General features: G+C 33.0%; 2 protein-coding genes across 2 annotated transcripts; both read right to left on the reverse strand.

The window, feature by feature from the left end:
• Positions 1–13,849, reverse strand: LOC105794390 (myosin-17). The gene is made up of 39 exons (XM_012623580.2): positions 13,576–13,849; positions 12,221–12,349; positions 11,799–11,942; positions 11,530–11,675; positions 11,302–11,458; positions 11,152–11,210; positions 10,754–10,913; positions 10,480–10,629; positions 10,262–10,398; positions 10,035–10,181; positions 9,858–9,959; positions 9,716–9,773; positions 9,527–9,628; positions 9,335–9,372; positions 9,046–9,172; positions 8,790–8,960; positions 6,652–6,783; positions 6,456–6,565; positions 6,020–6,080; positions 5,544–5,721; positions 5,152–5,357; positions 4,877–4,996; positions 4,692–4,790; positions 4,372–4,593; positions 3,789–3,928; positions 3,346–3,463; positions 3,200–3,250; positions 3,027–3,107; positions 2,713–2,883; positions 2,386–2,541; positions 2,093–2,299; positions 1,744–1,881; positions 1,587–1,657; positions 1,379–1,478; positions 1,232–1,288; positions 1,080–1,136; positions 908–988; positions 708–790; positions 1–610 (listed from the first exon to the last, which is right to left on the reverse strand). Exons 1-39 carry the CDS (start codon positions 13,576–13,578, stop codon positions 487–489), a joined length of 4,593 nt encoding a protein of 1,530 aa, XP_012479034.1. The 5' UTR covers positions 13,579–13,849; the 3' UTR covers positions 1–486.
• A 5,785-nt stretch (positions 13,850–19,634) lies between these two features.
• On the reverse strand, positions 19,635–22,231 carry LOC105794320 (WD repeat-containing protein VIP3). The gene is made up of 2 exons (XM_012623482.2): positions 21,813–22,231; positions 19,635–20,362 (listed from the first exon to the last, which is right to left on the reverse strand). Exons 1-2 carry the CDS (start codon positions 22,161–22,163, stop codon positions 19,745–19,747), a joined length of 969 nt encoding a protein of 322 aa, XP_012478936.1. The 5' UTR covers positions 22,164–22,231; the 3' UTR covers positions 19,635–19,744.
• Between the last annotated feature and the right edge of the window lie 511 nt (positions 22,232–22,742).

The raw sequence follows: 22,742 nt of genomic DNA on the forward strand, positions 1-22,742 counted from the left end.
TTGTAAGCTAAAAGTGCAGTCATTGAATTAGAAGCTTTTAACTCAATTGGATTTACACCATTATCTCAAAACAACAAATAATGACCTAAAAAAATGCAACTATTGTAAGCTAATTACACTCAAAAAAATCACTCCAAAAAATAAATAAAAAGCCAAACAAACCCCAATAAAAAACCCAAAGGAGCCCCTTGCCCCCAAAAGAAAATTGAAAAGAAATGGAAAAAGGAGGAAAATACCCTTTTTGGGTACAAGACCAAATCTAATTCTATATTTGCACATTATCACAAAAATGGTGATAATGGCTTTTAAGAAACATATACCCCATGTTTATGGAACATGGGGAAAAAGAATCATATTGTAAACCCCTCAAAGACGTAAAAGATCATGAAAACAAAAATAAAGAGTATAGACATGACGTAGGTATATGCACAAATTAGTACAGTGATCTTGATGTGTCGATAATATGTGAGATTGTGATCGTCATTATCATTCTGAACGTGGGAGTAAGAAACCGAACCCGGAATTTTCGCGGATCAGTGCCGGAGGATCGACATCGGCTATGTCTATTTGTTGTAGGGACTTAGAGATGTCATCGACCGTAAACGGGATGCTGCATTGACATATCGATTGTACATGTATAAATCATAAAAGGTCGTATGGGGTTTAAATACTCATCTATGTGAAGCTAAATGGAGGAACAAACTTACCTTGAGTCATCGTCTAATAGGAACGAACTACTAACGGCATTGTTGGTGTCCTCAGTCATCATAACTCTCATATTTGCAATGACCTGTATAACGAAAGAGTTCTTCGATAAATATTCCGCATGTCTTGAAAGTGGGGGAATTCGAATATTCGACAAGGGCCAGTACTGTTAGCGTTATGTATTTGGTAACTTTGAACTTACATCTGATGACACACTATGTGTTCCATATTTGTCATCCCAGTACATTGTGCTGATTCGGTATAGTTGTTGTATGCTTAGTACCTGAAGAAATGGTGACACGAAAAAGAAAGTTGAAGATTTAATGAAGGAAAATGTTAAAGAGGTTTGATATCTGAAAGGGAAAGGTATGTACCGGGCAAAGCTCTTTAGTTATTTCGTTCAAGGTCTTTTTCGGTTTCTGATGAATAACCTGAGTCACAGAGAAACGGTCCGGCAGTGAGTCGTATGAGATCATTTATTAGAAATGGTTATTGGAACAAGAAATGCTATAAAGATTAATCTAACCAGGAATCCTATAGCCTGTCTTATGTGTTTCAGTTCATCCCATGCCAAACCTGCATACTGTTTACAGGAGGAATTTGAGAAAATGAACAAGCAAAAGAAAAAAAAATGAAAGGGTGTAACAGTCACTAAAGATCGCCGAGAGTTTACTTCCTCGGTTGCCTCGTTGCACCATTGTTCTAATTCAGCTAAACCAGCTTTCACATACTCTCCATTACTGAATGAGCAACATTCACGTCGCAAAAGAAGACTGCACAAATGTTTACGAACAATGCCACACGGTTAACAAAGGAATTAATCATAAACTTTAACTTTCTCGTATTAACACATTCATGAACAGACATGCGGAGAGAGATACCTGTTGAATAGCTGAACGTTAATGAATGAGAATATCTGAGTGAACACTTTACGAGCTAAGAAGGGAGGTACCTGCAGAACCAGAAAAGTGAGACTCGAATAAAAATCAGTAAAAGAGTGATTATGATTTTCTTTTCAAGCAAAGTTTCAAATCTTACATGGTTTGCTTTCATTATATTCAAATAACGGTTCAAGCTTTTAACAATACTTTGCCAATGAGCAATTAAAGCTTTCTGAACAACAGCATTTGCATGCGAACGTCCCTTCACCATACTTGCCCGTGATGTCCTAGGAGCCTGCATTTTATTGAAAATAAGTAAATTGTATGTGATGCCTGTATATTTACTAATTATTTTCAGTAGTCACCATAAATAAGCAATTACTAAAAGTATTAGCAGTAAGTTACCAAGCTTCGTAACCCACACGACCACACATCCCCAACTCGTAAAAGATTTCTCATAGTCTTGTTTTAAAAACCGAAAAAGGAACAAAAAAAGTAGAAATAACCTGAATACACAATCCGATCAGTGGAGAGATCTCTTTCTTTAGATTGTCTCTTATCATTCCATATATCTTCTCAAGGAAGGCAGTAAGTTGTTGCTTAAACAATAATGCAGGGTACTTGGCCTCAACTTGCCGTAAGTCATCTAGCCGACTAAGTCCACGACCATTAAGAAATGAAAGACCGGCACTTTGGGGAGATGAACGTAGTCCCTAGAAAGAAGGAAAATAAAAAATAATTAAATATATGGAAAGGGTGAGATGAAATTTTCAGCAAAGATAAAACCATTGCTTCTTACTTGGGACATCCTCCCAAAGAGTGAAGCTGATGATGCTCTTCGCCTTTGTGGTGTCCAACTTGCAGCTCCACTTGCTTTAAGCGTGCGTTGGAGCAGCATCAATAATGTCGATGAGTTGGATAACCAATATGCTAAGACATCATTATTGTCCTGGACCTTCAGTATGGTAAACATGGCTTACATTAGTAATAGTCTTTTCACCCCAAAAAAAGTTAGAAGACAAGACACTGACAACTTGCGGTTGTTCTCAATGCAATAGCTTTCTAGAGCTGATGGTTTTTTTCGGCTAATGATGCTGAAAACTTTAAAAGTGGAACTGTAGCTTACCTCTATGGAAGAAGCTATTGTTTGAATGATGCGGTCAAAAACTGTAGTTTTTTCCACTTCAAATGACCTCCAGTGAAGAAGACATTTGTATATGACACAAGCAGCAATTGGTTTGCACCCAGAGAATCCCAAATTTTGTGATATGCACTTGATTAGTATGTCCTGGTTCTCCTACAACACAAAAGGAAGATTATAAGCAATAAATCAAGAATGGTACATCCATATGAATACGAATCTACCACCACACAAAATTATCAGCTAAGATATGAGAATTGAGTTTAATATTAGTGTCATGCGTTCCAACGGCCACTAACCTGCTGCTTTTCGTTGAGGCATTTCTGAGGTTTTTCCTCAGATTCAGGCTCACGTACATTTGATATGGCAAGAGTCATGTCCTGAGAAGATATGGAGCAGTAAGCAATATAATATATAAATAACAGAACATGTTATATTTTCAGTTTCTATAGTCACTAATGAAATTCCCTACCGATAAAACCTTTGTTTCTCCATTTGTAACATTTCCATTCTCGGGTGTCCTCTGCAAATTAATTAACAAATACTCAGGATATATGTCTCTAAGCTTGTACTTACAAAATGAGGATGTGAAATGAACTAATAATATCTAATTTATACCGGAACAATCATTGTTCTTTGTCTTGTAGTCAAAGATTTTCCTGTCGGTGATATTGCCAGTGACTGCTGACGCAGTACTTGAATCTCAGATTGCGAATTGGAAAGCTTCTCTTCCAACCTGAAGCATAGAATTAATCAACTTTTAATAGATTGAATGAAGGTATTAAATCAAAAGGTTCTCAATTAGACATGGGAAAAAGAGACATGAAGAAAAATGGGGACAGGGAGAAGGTGTTTAGAAAAAGCACTGCATTAAGTAAAATGTGTGGCAGATATTGAAGTGTCATTACAAACTAACACCAGACAGGATAGGAAAAGGGAGAATTAATATTGTCACTTATCAGCTTTGAGATGATTTGGTCCCTTTCTCTTTTAATTTTTTTTTCAACATTTGGATGCAAAGTAGTACTAGTTTGTTTTCAAAGTTTCTTTTCAACACGGACCTCTGCACAGATTCCTGAAGTTGATCCACTCTTCGCTCTGAATCTTCAAGTTTCTTCACCAGCTCTGCATTTCTGGCCTCAGCATCCGTACAAGCATTACGAGCCTCCTCTGTGGCTTTTCTTTCTGATTGCAATGAAGCCTGCAGAGACAAATGAAATTTCATCCCTGCTGTTATATCTAAGTTTCTAAAGACTCCAAGATGATGACAATAATAATAATAATAGAAAGCCAAGATTTAAGTTAACTGCTCAGCAATATCTTGCAAGTTGAATTCGGTCCACATTACGCATCAAATATTATACACAATGGAAATGCATATAAGTAAATAATTATTGATTTGTTGACACCCTTAATGTTTATCCTGCAACTTCATAGATTCATTAACATTAATTGCTTCATTTATTCATATCTTGATTGTCAATAATAATATCAGCACACGGAGCAACAGCCAGGATCATTATATACTTTAAACAGTAAATAAAATTATTTTGCATCTATTCAAATTAAATTACTCATAGAATATCGTAGGATGGAACTAGACTGTGTAAAACTGATCATAACCATGCAGGTCAGAATTCTTACCTTCAAACTCTCTACCTCAGCAGTTAAGGAATTGACCTTTTCAGTGTCCTGAACTATAACAGGAGTCTCCTTAATGATTGGAGGAGCTTCCTCAATAGCTTTCCGAGCTGCTTCTTGCTCTTTCTTGACTCTAGCATTTGCTTCTTCCACTTGTAATTGCATTGCTTGCAAAGATTCCTGTAACTTGGCAATTTCTTGTGCCTTCTCCTCTTCTAAATCAGTCTGATATAAATTTAGAAAGTAAAAGTTTTACTGGTTAAAACAGATGATGACTACGCTTTACAAAGACTGCAACAATTGTAATTTATGGCATAAATTACCCTTAAACGTTTCTCCAACTGCAAACGCCATGTAAGTTCTTCCACGCGCTTTTCCAGTTTGTCTTTTGCTTCTTTTAGAGCCCCTGTTTCTCGGGCAGCCTAAACAAATTTAGAGTAATGGTTATAATGCGACTATAAAATGCAAACTGCATAAACAAAGTTGTCCTTAAAGAATATGATCAAACCATCTTAAGCTTTCTGAGCTCTCTCCTCGCAACCCTTCTCCTCCAACCACATTGAGTAGTAATTGCAGCTTTCTGGAGACTCCTATAATAAGAGTATGCAGCATGGCAACGCAAAGTAGCCTGAATGTTGAAAAACGGTATTAAGTCAACATTCAATTTTATGAATTGAGTTTGATACCTTTACTTCTTCAGCAATGATGTGTGCAACCTTCATCCCAAAATCATGATAATTTTATAAAGACTAAGAGAACATGTACAAGTAGTTCTAGTAGGACCTGAATGATGATTGCAGCCTTAGTTTGCTTTCTGAATCTGAATTCATTTCGAGCAGCCATTGCCCTTAAGCCAGTCTGCAATGTGATTGTAGACGACCTTACTGTTAAATAGGATTCCCTGGCAGTGTGCCGCCTAAAGTTCTTTTGGATCTTCAAAGCACCTGCTTCCCTTCTCAACTGCTCATACAATTTGCAGGCTGATATGCCTATTGGCAGTGAAAAAGAAAGGAAAAAGGTCATAAATAAGATGAACATTTTACTGTGCTCTAGGCCAAAAAGAAAAGCATCCGATAGCCATGATTGCATTTCAAAAAATACTTCCATACTTTTACTTCTGAAGATCATTAGCTTCATACATTTTTTAAAATCTTTTAATGACAATAAAAAGATACCTCGCCAATGAGATTGCAACATGATGGCAGCTTTACGTAGTGCAATGAACTCCTTCCGTGCAATATATGTCCGAATTTGCCTTTGAATGGTTCTGGCTGCATGTCCAAGCACTTCTGCTCTTCTAGCATCTAACTCAGCCATCTGACCAGCTCTAAGGAAAACTTTGGTCTTACCTATCTGCCATGCAAGTTGTGTTAAACAAAGAGTAGTAAACAAATTACAAACCCACTGATAAATGAACACTGATTGTTGTGTGTATGAATGATCACACAAAATCTTTAATCATGGAGCATAAAAAATGTTCAAGAAATGAGGTGACCCTTCAGCTATTCTCCATTTTAGCTTAGATTTCAGCAGACCTTGTCCTTGTGAATGGAACTAGGACAGGAAAGTAAAATTACATTTCTGTGATAGACAAGATCTTCCCTAAATGCCATGAGTATAATTAAAAGCTTTAAGGATGTATTTCAGTTACCTGATAACCTTTCAACCCCATCTTATCCAGGATCATTTGACAGGCAACCTTGTCATCATTACTACACATACAAAACACACAAAAGAAATGGTAAAATCATATTCAACGGTAGGGAAAAATTAAACTAGGTGCCACAAAAGACATATTACACAAATAGCAACAGTATACTATGAAAGGGGCCACTACTTAGTGCAGTGGGCCAACTTTTGGCTAAAAAAGTTCAAAAGCGCATGTTCAAGTTCTGTATCAACCACTTCAAGAGAAAGGATCTTATACAGAGCATCTATAACATAACCTAACATTAGTAAGATACTATGAAGCATTTATTATTAATTTATATCTTATCAAGGTAAGCATCCACTTAAGGAATACCTCTATTCTGTCCCTAAACTTATTACAGATTTACAATTTCAAAATAATAGGATTTACAACTCACTTTCCCTCCAAAATTTCTGGAGCAAGAACACCAAAACGGTTAAGAAACTCAGAAAATGTTCTTCTTGTTGGATATCCTGCACAGCTGATCCTAATTGCCTCAAGGACACCCTATAAGAAATAAAACGACTGATAAATTCAACTGCCATGGCCATCAAAAGGATCAATTTTGATTGTTTGGAGAAAATTATACTCACACCACATCGTAGTTGCTGAATTATATTGGCATTCTCAAAAATTGCAGGCTTGAGTACATTGTTTGGCTTCACACATCTGATATAGTGAGGTTCTGTTGAGTTCAATGTGTCCATTAAAGATTGAAGTTGAAGCTGCAATTTTCAAATTTCACTCATCATATAAGAAATTATATAAAATTCGAAGTTAAGAAGCAAATGAATCAGAGGAACCACCCACTATATCACTGTCTCTAGAAATTATTTAAGACCATCAGCTTATATCCAAATTTGGTGCAGATCATTCTGATTCTTATAAGAATGACCAGATTTATGTTTTTTATAAGCTTTGTAATGTGTATGAGCTTCCTTAGTTTTTATAAGGACTTAATGCGTGAAGGCTACTTGATACAGAATCGAGGTTGGTTTGGTCTGACTAGGAACAAGTACACTACTATGATGCCCAAAACATTAGTTATAGGGTCATGTTTTGAATTAGAGATCAAAGAGGTTTTTAACCCCTTTATTTAAGTAGGTTTGAAGCATTTTGAAAGCTTCACTTTTCCAATGAACATTAGTCTGCATTTTGTAACATATGGGAACTGATGAACCTATGTTACCCGAACTCTTCATTTTCTCCAAAGTACTCATGTTTAACACTTGTATCCAACACATATTTGAACATGGGTATGAGCTTATAGCTCTCAAAATATCTGCGAAGTTTTAAAAATTTTGAGTATATTTGTTCCTGGCGTCCATATCTAACACTCATCTCAAGTCCGGGTAACATAGGAATCAACCAATTGATTTCATACTTGAAAAAAAAAGAAGTTAAATAACACTGATGAAAACTGTAGGCACCTAATTTTGTCCAGGCTTACGACTTTGAGTTAATTGGACCCTAGGATCGTTGGATGAGAGCTAAAGTTGATTTTTATTTTAAGGTTAACTAAAATTAACTTTAAAATTAAAATCAAACTTAGATTTTGAGACGAAGACTGAATCGAACTGATTTTACAAGTTTTGGACTTCAATTGAATTTTACAAGTAAATTGGGATTGGATTTAAATTAATTTTAAATTTATCTTGAGATTATTTTTTAAGTTTAATTTCAATTTAATAAAATTTTTAGAAAATTCCGCATGATGGGTGGATATTAGGATATCTATATATAGTTTTCGAAGAAAAATATTTTTAAATAAAATTATTCTTGAAATAAAAATATTTTGGGTTTGGTTTTAAATAAATATTTTATTAAAACCCATTTTATTTAAATTGATCCAAATTGGGTCAAGCCCAAGCTTAAGGTTAAAATCGGGTCAAGTCCAAGTCTGAATTCAATTCAAATTGGGTCAAGTCAGAAGCCCAAGTCCAATCGGTTCAAGGGAGAGTCAAGGGAGTTAAAGTGGTATTTATTACCATTTAACACCATTTATTGTATTATTTATTTAGTATTTATTTTTTTTTTTTCGAAATATTAATAAAAACAAAATAAAAGGGAAAAAGTGAAATATTGGAAGAAACTTTCCGATCAAGATGTTTTGTTTTTGCTTGAAATTTAATTTAGTTTTTATTTATTTTAATTATTTATTTGGTTTTCAAAAACAAATTCATTTTTTTATTTTGATTATTTATTTGTTTATTTAAGTATTTAAGTTCGTTTGCTTGCTTGCTTTTTTTTAGTCTTTATTTTTGCTTTACAATTTTAGTTCATTATTAGTAATTTAATATTTTTTTCTTTATTTAGATTCAGATATTTTAATATTTTATGGAGTCATTTGGTGTATAGATTAATTATGATTAAAATATGAAACCCCTAATAAAACGTCAAGATTAAGGTGATACTATTTTCGGACAAGCGTTGTAAAAGTATTAACCTTTCCTTATGCATAATCGTACTCCTAAACCTAAACCTGGTAAAGTAGACCGAATTTGTTCTTTTAGAATTTCCCTTAGGTTTTCCCTAGGTTAATTCTAAAATGAATAGATTCATAGATGGCTAACCACACCTAATCTAGAATTAGTTAGTGGCAACTTCCTATTTTGATTTCTGTGTCTAGCATGTCGGAATCACATTCGACATGTTAGAATCACATCTGACATGTTATGACAAGAACCACAGTTAATTTGATAAACAAAGTTGATAAATGGATCTGTAATACCTTAAAGCGTGATCCAATGGACGAAAATTTAGATGATTTTGAAGACTCCTCGGCCGGAGGAGGAAACAAACTAGCCACAAAGGAGCATGTTGAGGCGGTCAAAAGATCCTGATGTTCAGCCACGACATAATCTTTGTTCTTGTCAAGGAACAAATCAGCCAGATAAGTAACCTGGATAGAAGACAACATAACATACATTTGAGCTATTCTCATAGTCAAAGAAATTTTGTAGATATACTAAAGCAAAACATGTTACCTCCCCAGCATAGTGAGAAATAGTAAAACTAGTACGAGATAGCTTCGGTTTGATAAAACGCTTGTTGTTTTTGAATGTCTGGAACAACTTCTGAGCAAATGTTTCATGTGTGGACTTAGGAAACATACTGTATAAAGCAGTCAAGTAAACATGAAATCAACCAAAAGCAAAAATATGGTAAAAAAGTGACTGACAATGCATGTATCTTCTTCATTAAATATGTATACACGTGCACATAAGCAGTAGTGAATTGAAACATATCAAATAGAGCAAAATAGTAGCTGCATACCAAGCTTCATCGAGAAGTGCAATGATTCCTCCAGGTTTCTGCAGAAAGATAGAGCAAGTAATCGTAATTAGGCAACAAGATGCATGAGAAGCCAGTGACGGATGCTAAAACTTCAAAAAACAAAACTGTCATGTTCTTGGGAAGATTATCTCATATGAATTAACAAGAAACAAGCAAGCAACAATCTTGAACCTTTTCTATCAAATCCAACACATCCTGGTTATCAACAAATTCTATGTAGCTCCAATTGATTTCTTCTTTTGTGTATTCCTCCTGTTCCATTTTAAACACATGCTGGAAAGACAAAGTAACCATATTTTCAGAATAAACATGGCCAAGGTAGCATCTGAAGGGGAAAAGAACTAATAGAATTTACCCAACCTGATTGAAATGTTGCTGTAGTTTTTCATTAGTAAAATTGATGCAGAACTGCTCAAAACTTTAGATACAAGAAAATAGAAAAAACCTTGTTAGCTACAATAGTAATATTCCATTTAATAGTATTTAAAGGCAAATGTCTGACCTGTTAAACTTAAAGCTCTCGAACCCATAAATATCAAGGACTCCAATCAGTTGCTTTGAGTTTGGATCTTGTCCAATTGAAGAATTGATCTTATCAACAAGCCTGATAGAAATAAAGAAAACATTCAGAAGTTCATGCACTATGGTTGGATACAAAGCAGTGATGAAGTTTCATTACCAATCGAACAAGCGAGAATATATGGTTTTGGCTAATGCATCCCTACTACCAACAGCAGCAACAGGATCCAGAGGTCTTTTAATAATTTCTTCAGGGGTAACCATTACACGCTTTACCAGCGCATCTTCCAAGCTCTTGACATCACACCTGTTATAAATATAGTTTATAAGACAAGTGGATTAAAGAAACAATATATGCAAGGTAAGAAATTAAGAAATGGCTCATACTTGAGTAGCTCAGCTGTCATATTAAGATGGAACCTAGATTTCTCATCCTTGATAACAGAAGAGTCAACCTCAGATCCCTTAGCAAAGTCAACATTCCCAAGATGTAAAATGGCAGCCACAACACCAAAAATTGCCTCCTGAAAGGATCATTCATTGTGAAAATATGAATACAACAAGAAGTACACTATTTCTTGAAACTAGCAGAAGAAAAGACTGACCTGCTCTTCCTCGCTAATTCCAACTACATCCATGGCCCTTATAGTTGCAATGTACTCCTGAGCATCGTCTACCCCATCCAATGCATAGCAGTCTGATTGATTAAGGTAATGGAAAGATTTAGGGTCACCCAACTTAAACTTTTCTTTAACCTGAAAATTGTCAAGGAACATTATCAGTGATTGCACATTATTAGCATCAAAGCCAAGACTAAATGCGCATGAAAATTTATGCCCAAAACAGAAATATTTCATGATAAAAGCAAGGTCTTAGTACCTCTGGCGGTGCAGCACAAAGAAGGTAAAAGCAGTGGTAATTTCTTTCAGGATTTGAAATTTGGCAAACTCGAGACCGTTCCAGCAAATATGTACGAACAGCTGCCCCAGATATCCTCCCACTCTTGTCAAATTGGAGCTCAACAAATTTACCAAAACGACTGCATAGCACCAAGAGAAAGGGAAACTCAGATAAAACACATAAAACTAATTCAAAGAAAAGATAAATCAAATAATTAATTGGAAATGATAGTTTTTGTAATAAATTAATCCAGCCAGCACCAAATACCATTGGCTGAAACATGAACTGGCCTTTGATATTACAAATAAGGAGCAGAATAAGCTATCGTGTTTGAAGAAGGTTATGATTTTAACATCCCAAAGCAAACATACACTCACCTTGAGTTGTTGTTCCTAACAGTTTTTGCATTTCCAAAAGCTTCAAGAACAGGATTTGACTGCAAAAATTAAACATCCAGAAGTACCAAGTCAGGAAAATGTTCCCATCATTGGAGGCCCTGAGGGTGTTAGGTTTAAGATTCATCTTACTTCTAGAACTTGTTGTTCAACCGTTCGCCCTTCGACTCCAGATCGACCACCAAGGTATGCAAGGTAACGCATAAGCATCTTTGTAGTCTCAGTCTTACCAGCACCACTTTCTCCACTAACCAGAATTGAGTTGCTTTTCCCCTCGTTCATCATTGCCCTGTTTACATGATTAATCAGAGACAACATTTACTGTAAATTCTGATGTCCAGTAGAGCAGAGGGTATTTACCTGTATGCAACGTCCGCAACCGCAAAAACATGAGGATTCAGCTCTCCAAATGCAGCCCCTTTATATTGTTCCATCATGTGAGTGTCATACAGGTGTGGTAACCTTTGGAATGGATTTATAGCAATCAAGATATTGCCAGTGTATGTCTGAGGAAAGTGGAAAATAAGAGCACATCAGCATGCAAGACTAGATGACTTCAAAGATATATCTTTTTTTTTTCTCTAAATCCACTTCAGCATGTGAACAGAGAGAGAACAAAAGTATCTTACATAGATTTCATTAAGTTCATATCTCATAGCCAAGTTATGCAGAACTCCAGGTTCATGCAAATATGAGAGCTTTGTCATGTCATCAACACCTCCGGGAGGTGCTTCAGTATCTTTTGGAAAAACTTTTGAGATATTTGCCACAGCCTGCAATCAGTTTCATTAGTAAGACAATTAAGAGTAGAACCTATACCCCCATCCCCAGAAAAAAACTAAGGATAAATAAAAATAGCAGAAAATATAGTATATTTAAACATCAAAGTTCCACTTTGACATGACTAAATGAACTTTGGTTGCACACTGAACTATACACTGACATCTTGTATTGACCAACTGCTAAGCTATGTATGAACAGCTTGATGCGGCCCTGTCCGCCTATATAACTCATAAGTAGCTCAACCAACAGAAAGCAAAAATAAACTCACAGTTTTTCCATTTGTTGTCTGGACATGGACTTCTTCACCACTGATTTTAAAAACTTCTCCATCAATCCATGCAACTGTAGGATCTTCGACCCATACATGAGAACCTACAATAATGTTAACAGGAGCAGCCTGCACATATATGGAAGTATTAGCCATACAAAAAAGGAAACAAAGTTTACAAACACAGTCATGACTGTCTGAAATAAGTATGCACAAAAGAATAGTTCAATCAAAGAAAGACAATAATAAATTAATCTCTCGTCTCCAATCAATGAAAGTTTCCCAAAACAAGCAACATGGAAAACTAAAGGACAATCTAGTTCATAAAGAAAGCATATCAGTTTAAGATGAACAAGAATTAAACTAAGTGTTTGTCTAGGTGAAAATTAGAAGTATGACAAGTGGTTGAAATTTTTTTTTTTTAAATCAATGCCATTAACTCAATAACAAAGAATGACAAATGAGCTTAAAATCAATATCATAACAATGACATGAAACTCCATCAAGGATTACAGCTCGAGATTCTTTCAAAAGAACATGAATTCGTCATGAACCAATTCTGCAGTCTGTCATATATGTTCCGCATCATCCAAAAGAAATAATAAATTAGGCAGACAATAGCATTTCATCAAACTCACCGGCATAGTAACATTGCCTTACCATGACATCCTCAACCTCCATTTCAACTGCCAACATAAATCTAATTATGGTACTAATAACTACCACCAACTTTTTACCATTCAAAACCCCAAAGACTAAAAGTCATTCATTGCCCTATGATACTGACTTGGCATTAAAACAAAACAACTAACCTTCTTTCTAGCTCAACTTAATTTCTCTACCATCTTATCAATACTTTCAACATCTAACAAGAGCTAATTATTTTTTTAGTAACATCTCAATCATGTTATTCCAAAAACAAATATAATATGATTTACATTTTACTTGTAAATTGATCCTATACTCTAACTCGATTCGTTCACATCAAATCAGCTTCACCGATCAAACATCTACACTGCATTTCGTTTTTTTTTCTTTTGAATCAAGTAAACGTATATATTTAAATTTTCCTATTGTAGAAACTTATATATTCGAATCTTTTAATCCACAATTCAGATGACATTCATCATTTTCAAAAAAAATGCCATGGCATGGATTTATACAACAAAGTATTTTCTTATCTAATATCAAGATTTCTAAATCTACAAAAAAAAATATACATAATAAAACAAAAATGAAACTAATAAGTAACTGAAAAGGAAAAGAAAAAGTAAAGTAGAAATCAAATTAACAAGCTGGCAAGTTCAACCGATTCAACTCAGCCAAAAAGAAAAACACTAAAAGCATTCGAGTACCATGACGATTATACACAGCGATCTTCGTTCTATCCACTCATCCGATACACACGACCGAGTCGACGAAAAGCAAACTCAACGAGTCAGATCGGACCAAAAAATAAACAATGAACTGATATATAGCTCAAACAAACGAAGAAAAACTTCAACCAAACACACAGGAAAATGGCGGTTGAATTCACAAGCAAAAACGATAAACAACAATAAGCAAAGCTTTATATATTTTTTTTCTCACGATTTTTGCTCTTCTTTTTCTTTTTCTTTTTTATGAAATGAAAATGCAAAGAATCGAAGCAAATGGAAATGGCGAAGGTGACTTATATACAAAGCAAAAAGTTCAAAAGTTTTTTTTTTTTTTACAATCTCTTTTATTTATTTAATAAAAAAATTGGGTTAGCATTGTGTATGCTGGGGTCCGAAAGCGTGGGGTGGCAAAGATGATGGGTCTAGTTGGACAATTCGTGGTCGCCACAAATACTGGGATTTTTGGGACTTTGAGACCGACATTAGTATTGTTTTCTTAGACTAAAATTTACCCTTTTTTATTGTTTTTTGGGTCGGTGTTTTAAGGCTTATACTTAGTTGGTATTTACGGTATTTGCCATTTATTTGAGTCTCAAGTCCTTTTTCTTTAACATAACATTTAAAATTATATATAAATTTTAATTTAATATGTAATTTGATATATTATCATTAATTCGGTATAATTATATATATGAAACTTTGATTGTAGTTTAAATGTATACTTGAAAGTTTAATTTTAATTCATTCATACATATTTAAAGAATAAATACATCAATTTATTTATATATTTAATAAATATAATTATTTTTGTATGTAATATATAAACATAAAATAATACTACCACAGGCGGATTTAGGGGGAGCTGGCAGGGTCTCGGCCTCTTCTAAAATGAAATTTTTACCATTTTGGCCTTTTAAATTTTAATATTTTTAAATTAGTAAATGTAAAATTATACTTTAGCCCCTAAAATAATAAAAAATGATTTAATCTTTTAAAAATTATTAAGATATAGACTATTTAGTTTCGATCCCCCTAAATTTTTTTCCTGGCTTCGCCCCTAGATGCTACATCAAAATTTATGAGAATTGGATCAAATTAAAATTTTATGTATAAAATTACACAAAATTAAAATTTATATATACAATTACGCATTAAATCAAAATTAATAAATTTTAAAATTTATCTTTTATACATAAAAGAGTGAAATTATGGTTTTAGTCTATTTGTTTTAATCCATTATCATTGAAAATCATTAACATTATTAAAAATAATTCATTAGTCTATCGATATAGTTTTCTTTTTAAATTTTTAACCCTAAATTTCTCATGCCAATTAAAATAGTTATTTTTATTTTAAATAAATTGCAGCTTAACTTAGTGATTCTTTTTATCATTAGATAAAAAAGAGATGATAGAGTTTGAACTCGTTTTATTTATGTATTACACGGAGAAGTCGACCACTATTACAAGCAAATATTGACACTTAATATTATCGATTAACCAAATTTTTAATTGTATTAATAATTTGAATTAAGACGCTATTAATAAAGTTTCATTTAATTCTAATCCTTTCACTATGCTTGGAATTTAATATTTAATCTTTTTACACTAATTTGATATAATCCAATTCCTCTATTTTTATAATATTATTAGTAGGTCCAAATTGGTAACGTTGTTAACTGTCATCATTAAAGTAATAAGAAATTTTTACGGTAAGAAAGCTATTTGAGCTATTGTCACCGTAAAAAGTTCGACAACAAAAATCAGTCATCATTTTAATAGCAACAATTAAAAATATTATCAATTTAAACCTACTAATAATATTACAAGAATAGAGTGATCAAATGATATCAAATTAAAATAAAGAAATTAAAATAAAGATCCTAAATTCAACATATTAAAAGGTTAGAAATCACAATTAAACCCATTGAATGATTAAATTATTTCAAATTAAAATTTAAAAAGTAATTTGAATGTAATAAATACACGAAAATGACATAAAGAAAAAAATCATAATCGCATTTATCTCTAATATTTGGTTTGGCCTTTTTTCTCCTTCTTTTCTTTTCCTCAATTTTTTTTTCACTTTTTAGGCTTCATAATCAAAAGGGTATTTTTGTAATTTAGGTTAAAATATATAGTAGTTTAGTGAAAATTAGGAAAAAAAAAATACTTTCCGCCCAAAAAGGAAAAGACGGCTTTCGGACATTACACAACGAAATCCGCCAACAACCATTTGCTGGCGCCTAAATATTTTAGCTATATATACGATTGAGAGAATATTTTTCTTGTGTCATGCGCTCATAATAATTTACGGTATGCTTGGATTATCAAACCGACACCGGCCGCATGATCTCACTACATTACGTGGAACTATTTGAATTAGACTAGTCAATTTTGACTTGAAATGGATAATTCAATTTTATCTAAACTCAAATTAGATCCAATCTATTTTTATTATACAAAAATTAATAACTCGAATTTGAATTGATTTAAACTCTAATTCATAATCTATTATGACTCAAACAAGCATAGATAAATCTCGGGAAAAATAAAAACCTTGCCCTAGAGATAGCAACAAGATAAGATAACACAAGTTTTTTGCCCACTCGACCCTGGCTCAAAATTAAATATTAATTTACTTTCCTTGAGCTCGACTCGAAAAATAAAAATTATAATTGATTCCAACTCGACCCTACCAAATATGCCATGATTTTTAATTCTTTTATATTTTGTTATCAAAATTTTTATGTACATTTTACCATTCATATTTGGGGTTTATTGTTACCCCTTCTAACAATATTATCTCAAAGATTCAAACCTACATTATCCCTTTGGGAATGCAATATGTTTTGCAAAATTAATTTTAGTGTTAAAACTAAAAATTGTACATGAACTTTGATTCAATGTGCAATTTGACACATCAATTTTGATATAGTGCAATTATACACATAAAACTTTGATTGTGTCGGCATGTACCTAGAGTGTCTAAATATTAGTTATTTTATGATTTGATTGTAAATGAAGTTATAAGATCTATTTTGGAGAGTTTATAATTTGGATTAAAGTGATGCTTTGATGACTTGTTTTGATGATATAAAATGTTTGAGATTTCTGTCTGTTTGATCTGTAATCTCCAGTAATGCTCCGTAACCTGGTTCCGGCGAGGGATACGGGTTGGGAGTGTTACAGAATCCTTAAAGAAAGTTGGGAATATATTATTAGATGTTTTGAATGTATTCGATATCCAATTATGCTAGGATTTGTGATTGCAATTTTAATTCGATAGTTTTCCAAACATTAGGGGGACAGAAATAATAACTTGTAATGAGTTAGGGGGAGAGAAATTTGAACCAGAAGTTCAACAATGATAACTTATTACAAGTTAACTATCAGATGTATTTACAAAATTAATGAGAATAACCAAGTTAATATTTTAATTTGAAACAAAATTTCAGTAGGACAATCAGTTAGAATAAATAATAGATTAATTGGTTCCAAAGATAAAAATTCTTCTAGATGGGCATATAGTGGAGACGGGTACTCCAAAAGAAACCCAAGACATAACTAATAAGTAAAGTTCCAGAAGAGATTCAGGTACCTGAAACTAAAGATTAAAATAGTAAAAATAAGAGATCTCGATAAGTTATGTCAATTCGAAAAAATGTGGAACCGAAGAATAAAAATGGTCGACAATGATTTTGCATGAGACATTATTATTGAAATAATAAAATAAAATGAGGATCTTAAATAAATCTATTGAGAAATATAGGTATAGAATAAATTGATGAAAATAGAAAGATGCAACTCAAGTACAATTAAATTCGTGGAGTTTTTGTACTAGTAGTTTAAATATCTAAAGGTATAAAGCCAGTGAGGGTGCAATTGAAGTAGTTTTGCAAAAGTGAAATAAAAATATGAAGTTTTTCACTAAGTCCTGGTATTGATTATGAAAAGATATAATATTCTTTGGTGGTGGATGGCTGGATGCAATAACCTTTAGATATATTATTAAATTGACAATTCATAAAAGATTTAACTTGTGTCTAATAATTTTTGTTACAACCTTTTATGAATCACTATATAGTAAAGTTTATATTAAAATCCTTGAAGGATTTAAGATGCTAGAAGCATATTAAAATTCTCGAGAAATTGTTCATTTATATGAATTGATATAATTTGAACATATATGATAAATTTAACTTAGTAAATAGTAGTTGAAAGAGGATTATAAAATAATCCAAAATTCTTATTTGTATTTTTATAGAAGAATCATGATTAAAGTTTGTCATGATTATTGTTGAATCTCCTAAAGAGATCAAAATATATTTTCCCAAATTTCTCCCACTCATGACTTTTAAAAGAATGGTAATATAAATGCTTAGTAAATACATTCAAATAGTCATTTGAAAAACTAGTATTCAAGATTGAATACGTAGAATATGATAAAATATGTGATGTTTTCATGAGGGGAGTAAAATTTTCCCTTAACCAAGGTTTTGTCCCATTGAGTTTTATTGGTAAGATTTTTAATGAGACAGTATATTATGCGTATTATAGATTGTGTACTATTTACCAATGGACATCCAATGGGGAGTGTTATAATATCTTATTAAGTGGATATCTGTCATGATCAAGATAAAGTTTTGATGTACTTTAAAATCTAATAGTTTTTAGAATTAGATCTCTGCTTCCTTTATACTTCTTAAGCCTATAAATAGAGACTCTAATGAAGTATTGTAATCATCCTTTTTTAATCAATAAAGTACCTTCTCTATTGTTTTCGTATTTTCTTTATTCTTTATTCTCTCCATCTCTTTATTTTATAACAAAAATAATATAATATAAGACATTACAAACTTAAATAATAGATTAAGCTAAGTGAGCTCAAACATTAAATATTCAAATAAGAACCTAACTTATATTTTAAATGAATTTAATTTTTACCTAAATTTATTTTTTAAACTTAAATATTTTTACTCAAACTCTCTTGATTTTTGAATCAACTTTTAAACTTATACGAATAACATTTCTACTCAATAAACATGCATAATTATAAGCTTTTTGTGGGTCTCAATTGAATGTGAAAGGTGAGCTAAGAAAAAAATTGAATGTAAAGGAAAGCCAGTGAAAAGCTGACACGTAATGAAAGCAATGTAGATCGCGTCGGAGTAGATTAAATTAAATAAATCGTTAAAAAAGAGTCTCCAAGCCACACAGAATATACTCAACATTTGCCATGACTTTTGCTTAAAAACTCAACCAAAATCCTTTATTAAATTAAAATGCTGGTTTAAGGAACTAAAATCACTAATGAGATTTATACATTTGGCCATTATTTTGCAAATAAACTGACTTTATTTTTGTTTAGATATTTATACATTAAATTTTGGGTTAATTATACAAAATGTTATAAATTATGAGTCAAATTTTAAAATAATGTCTAAATTTCAAAACATTTCAATTAAATGCTCGAATTAAAGTATCACTTCAATCAAAATTTTCAATTAGCTTAATTGCAGCTATGACATTAAATGTTGGTTTAAAATGATGTATTTAAAAATATTTATTAATTCATGTGTTTAAAAATGAACTACATCATATTTAAATTGACATTTAATGTCAAAGCTAAGATTGATAAAATGACCTAATTGAATCGATGCTTTAATTTTATTTAAAGATCAATTTAGAATTTAACCCATAATTTAGGACATTTGATGCCATTAACCCTTAAGTTTTTCGAGGTTATTCAAGATCCGGGTCATTTTCAATTCTAAACTCATATATTTTTTTGATCGAATCATTATGCTCACTTCAAATTTAAATATTTTCAAGTCACTTATTTGGATATTTTATGTTCGGATTATTTAAGGATCATGTCATTTTAGGTTCAAATTGTTGACGTTATAACCAAATCAAATTGGATCTATAAAATTTTTAGGTTCAGGTTAGAATTAACGAGTCTAGATTTCCCTCGAATAGATTGCATTTTCAGATAAATTTCTGAAAAGCAACATAAGTAAACAGAACCAAATCTAAAGCCAAGTCTCATATTCATTGGATCAATAGCCATAACCAAAAATGTAAACATCTTGTCATGCAAACATATCCTTACTGGTTTTTTATTTCAACCAGCGGCGAAACACTCAAGAACAATGATACAACGATATGCTCTTGTCATCAGACACACTAGCAAGGCGATCTCCTCGCCCACCAGGTCGAAATGCCACTGCCCATACCTGGTCTGTGTGATTGCTCATTACTTGTATAGCTGCTCTCATCTTAAAATCCCATAGTCTAACAGTTTTGTCACTCGAGCCAGTTGCAATAGCCTCCCCATCGGGACTTACATCTACGCTTAAAACCCAACCAGTATGACCGGACATGGCCCCGATTATAGCTTTCCCTTCAACATCATGGATATGCACATGACCGTCGTCTGAGGCCGAATATAGCTTCCGTGAATCATGTTCAGGAGAAAACACAAGAGACCTTACAGGCATGTAATGGCCTTCAAGGTGACGTAGAAATTTGGCACGAGCTACATCAAAAACCGAAATTGTACCGTCCATCGAGCCACAAGCAAGTCGCCTTCCATCGGGACTCCATGCGACAGATAGGACGAACTTCTTGCTGCCGCTTTTTTCGGAAGGCTTGGATCCTTCAGGACGAGGAATTGATAAAGTTGCAACCAACCTCCACGTCGCAGTGTCCCACAACTTGATCGATGCACTACCCCCTCCGGCAACCGCAAGTGTTGTACCCTAAATTTTGAAGTTACTTTTAGGAACACAACCGAAACAAATTCGAGCACCTTAAATCATAAATTACAATCACAAACAAGTTCATCATAATCATAAGATGTAGCCCTGAACTCACAAAAAACATGATTACAACTTGAAAATTAGCAGAGTCCCCATGAGATCCTTCAAAGAAGACAAGAGGAGATACATTATATAACAATGAATGTAGCAAAGACGGTCAATTGAGCCATGGGTGAACTAGCAAAAGACTTATGTTCGTTCAAATCCTTAGTTCACAACAGGAGGGATGGCGCCAAGGGGGACAGGCAGGGGCATTCTCCCCCCCCCCCCCCCAACCCAAATGGAAAATTATCGTTTTAGTCCCTTGAAGTTTTAAAATTATTAGTTTCATGGTAAAAATGCACTTTGATCCCCCAAAAATGATTTTTTTTAAATTTAATCCCTTTAAAATTCTACATAACAAGCACATACAAACATAAAATTGTACTTTAACCCCTTTAAAATTTTATAATTTAATTTTGACTCCCCCAAAGGTAAACTTCCGATTTCGTCCCTGCACAACAGTCCTGGGTTCAAATCTCCAAGCACCTACTACCCCAATAAAAGAAATGTAGCAAAGTTGAACTCCTAAATAATATTTTTATACAATACCTACTTCTACACATAACCCATCAAACCCTTAAATCGTAGGGAAAATGCATTCAAACTCATGTCCTCCTTGTTGTTGCAATAGCAAGGGTCCCAACTGAGATTAGAGATTTGTGCTTCTTGGTGAGAGCTTAATTAGCCAAGCTTGGCTTCATTACTAGAAAGTCTAGAATCACAATATCATTTATTGCAAAGAAAAATGAAGGAAAAAAAATGCTTATTTTTGCGATAACGACATAATTCTAATTGAGGCGTTGGAAAACTATATAATTCATTAGTTTAATTAATCTAACATTAAGAATCCATGATTTATTTGAATTTCTTTCATTTCGATGAACACTTTAGTACCATTTATAAGTGGCCTTCAGATTTTAAAAATTGGCTAAAATATGCAGTGAGTCTCTATACTTGAATAAAATTTATGATTAAGTCCTTATATTTGAAATGTTTAAAACTAAATCCTCATACTTTTCAATTTAAAACCACAGTCTAATCATTGACACGGTTATTTTCTGTCAAAATTTGCTACCAATACACCCAAATAATCATACTAACTGTAAAAATAAATCATTATGAACTTTGTACACTAATCATATTTTTGATAGAAAATACTAATATTGTCAACAATTGAATTAGAATTTAACTACAAGGACTAAATCTCAAATTTTATCAACTTACAAGGACGGATAGCATATTTTGCATTTAAAAATCTAGACAAATACATGAATTAATCGATTTTCCATAGCTATAATGAATTCTCCTAAATTTCCTCCCAAAAAAAGAGCCGAACAAGAAGTGTTACCTTGGGATCGAATTGCATTTGCCAGACCTCAGACGGAGGAGATTCGAGAGTGGCGATGGTAGCGTTGGTGTCAACGTCGAACACGCGAACAAAGCTGTCGAGCGCGGCGGATGCGGCGATCACGCCGGAAGGATGAGCGGCCACCGAAACGACGCCGAGGCAGTGGCCAGTGTTGGTGCGCACGAGGTCGAGCTCGTCAGGCCTCCACACCTTAACGGTTTCGTCGAGGGAGCCTGTTAAAAGGAGCGGCGGGCGGCTGCCCGTGGCGGGAACCCAAGTGGCCGTCCAAACCGACTCGTCGTGGGCGTTTTCAACGGATTTTAGGCCTGCCAGTTTCATTGATTTTGCCATCTTTGCAACAATTAAGAACCCTAGCTCAATCTGTGATTTGATATAACAAATAGAAATTGTTGGTTAAGATTGGGGTTTTTGTTGGGGTTTTGAAATTTTGCTTTTCAAGAGGTCTAATTCTGCTAGTGGTCCTTATACTTTAGCTAAAATTTAAATTTAGTCTATGTTTTGTTTTTATAGGTTAAATTTTGTTATTAGTGCCTGTACTATGCATAAATTGTAGATTTAATCCATATAATTTAATTTTGTTATTTTAGTCCTTGTACTTTTAAGATTTTAAAATTTTATTCTTCACCAAATGATAGCTATTAAATTTATTAAGTTTTGCTAATTCTAAAATTTGATGCGACAAATATATTCATTAAATTCATTATGATACAACTTTTCATTGTAACTTTTAAAAATTGTTAACATATCTTACACAATTTGTATTATCATGTAAAGTTAGATTATTTTTATGCAAATATTAACAAAAGTTGAAACCTCGTAAATCGTTTTACACTACAACAACGATTAGCATTTTTAAGCAAATATTCATATTTGAGGAGAGAATACAAGTTCGAATTTTGAAGACAATAT

The sequence above is a fragment of the Gossypium raimondii genome, chromosome 7 (assembly GCF_025698545.1).
Source record: "Gossypium raimondii isolate GPD5lz chromosome 7, ASM2569854v1, whole genome shotgun sequence".
Lineage (NCBI taxonomy): Eukaryota > Viridiplantae > Streptophyta > Magnoliopsida > Malvales > Malvaceae > Gossypium > Gossypium raimondii.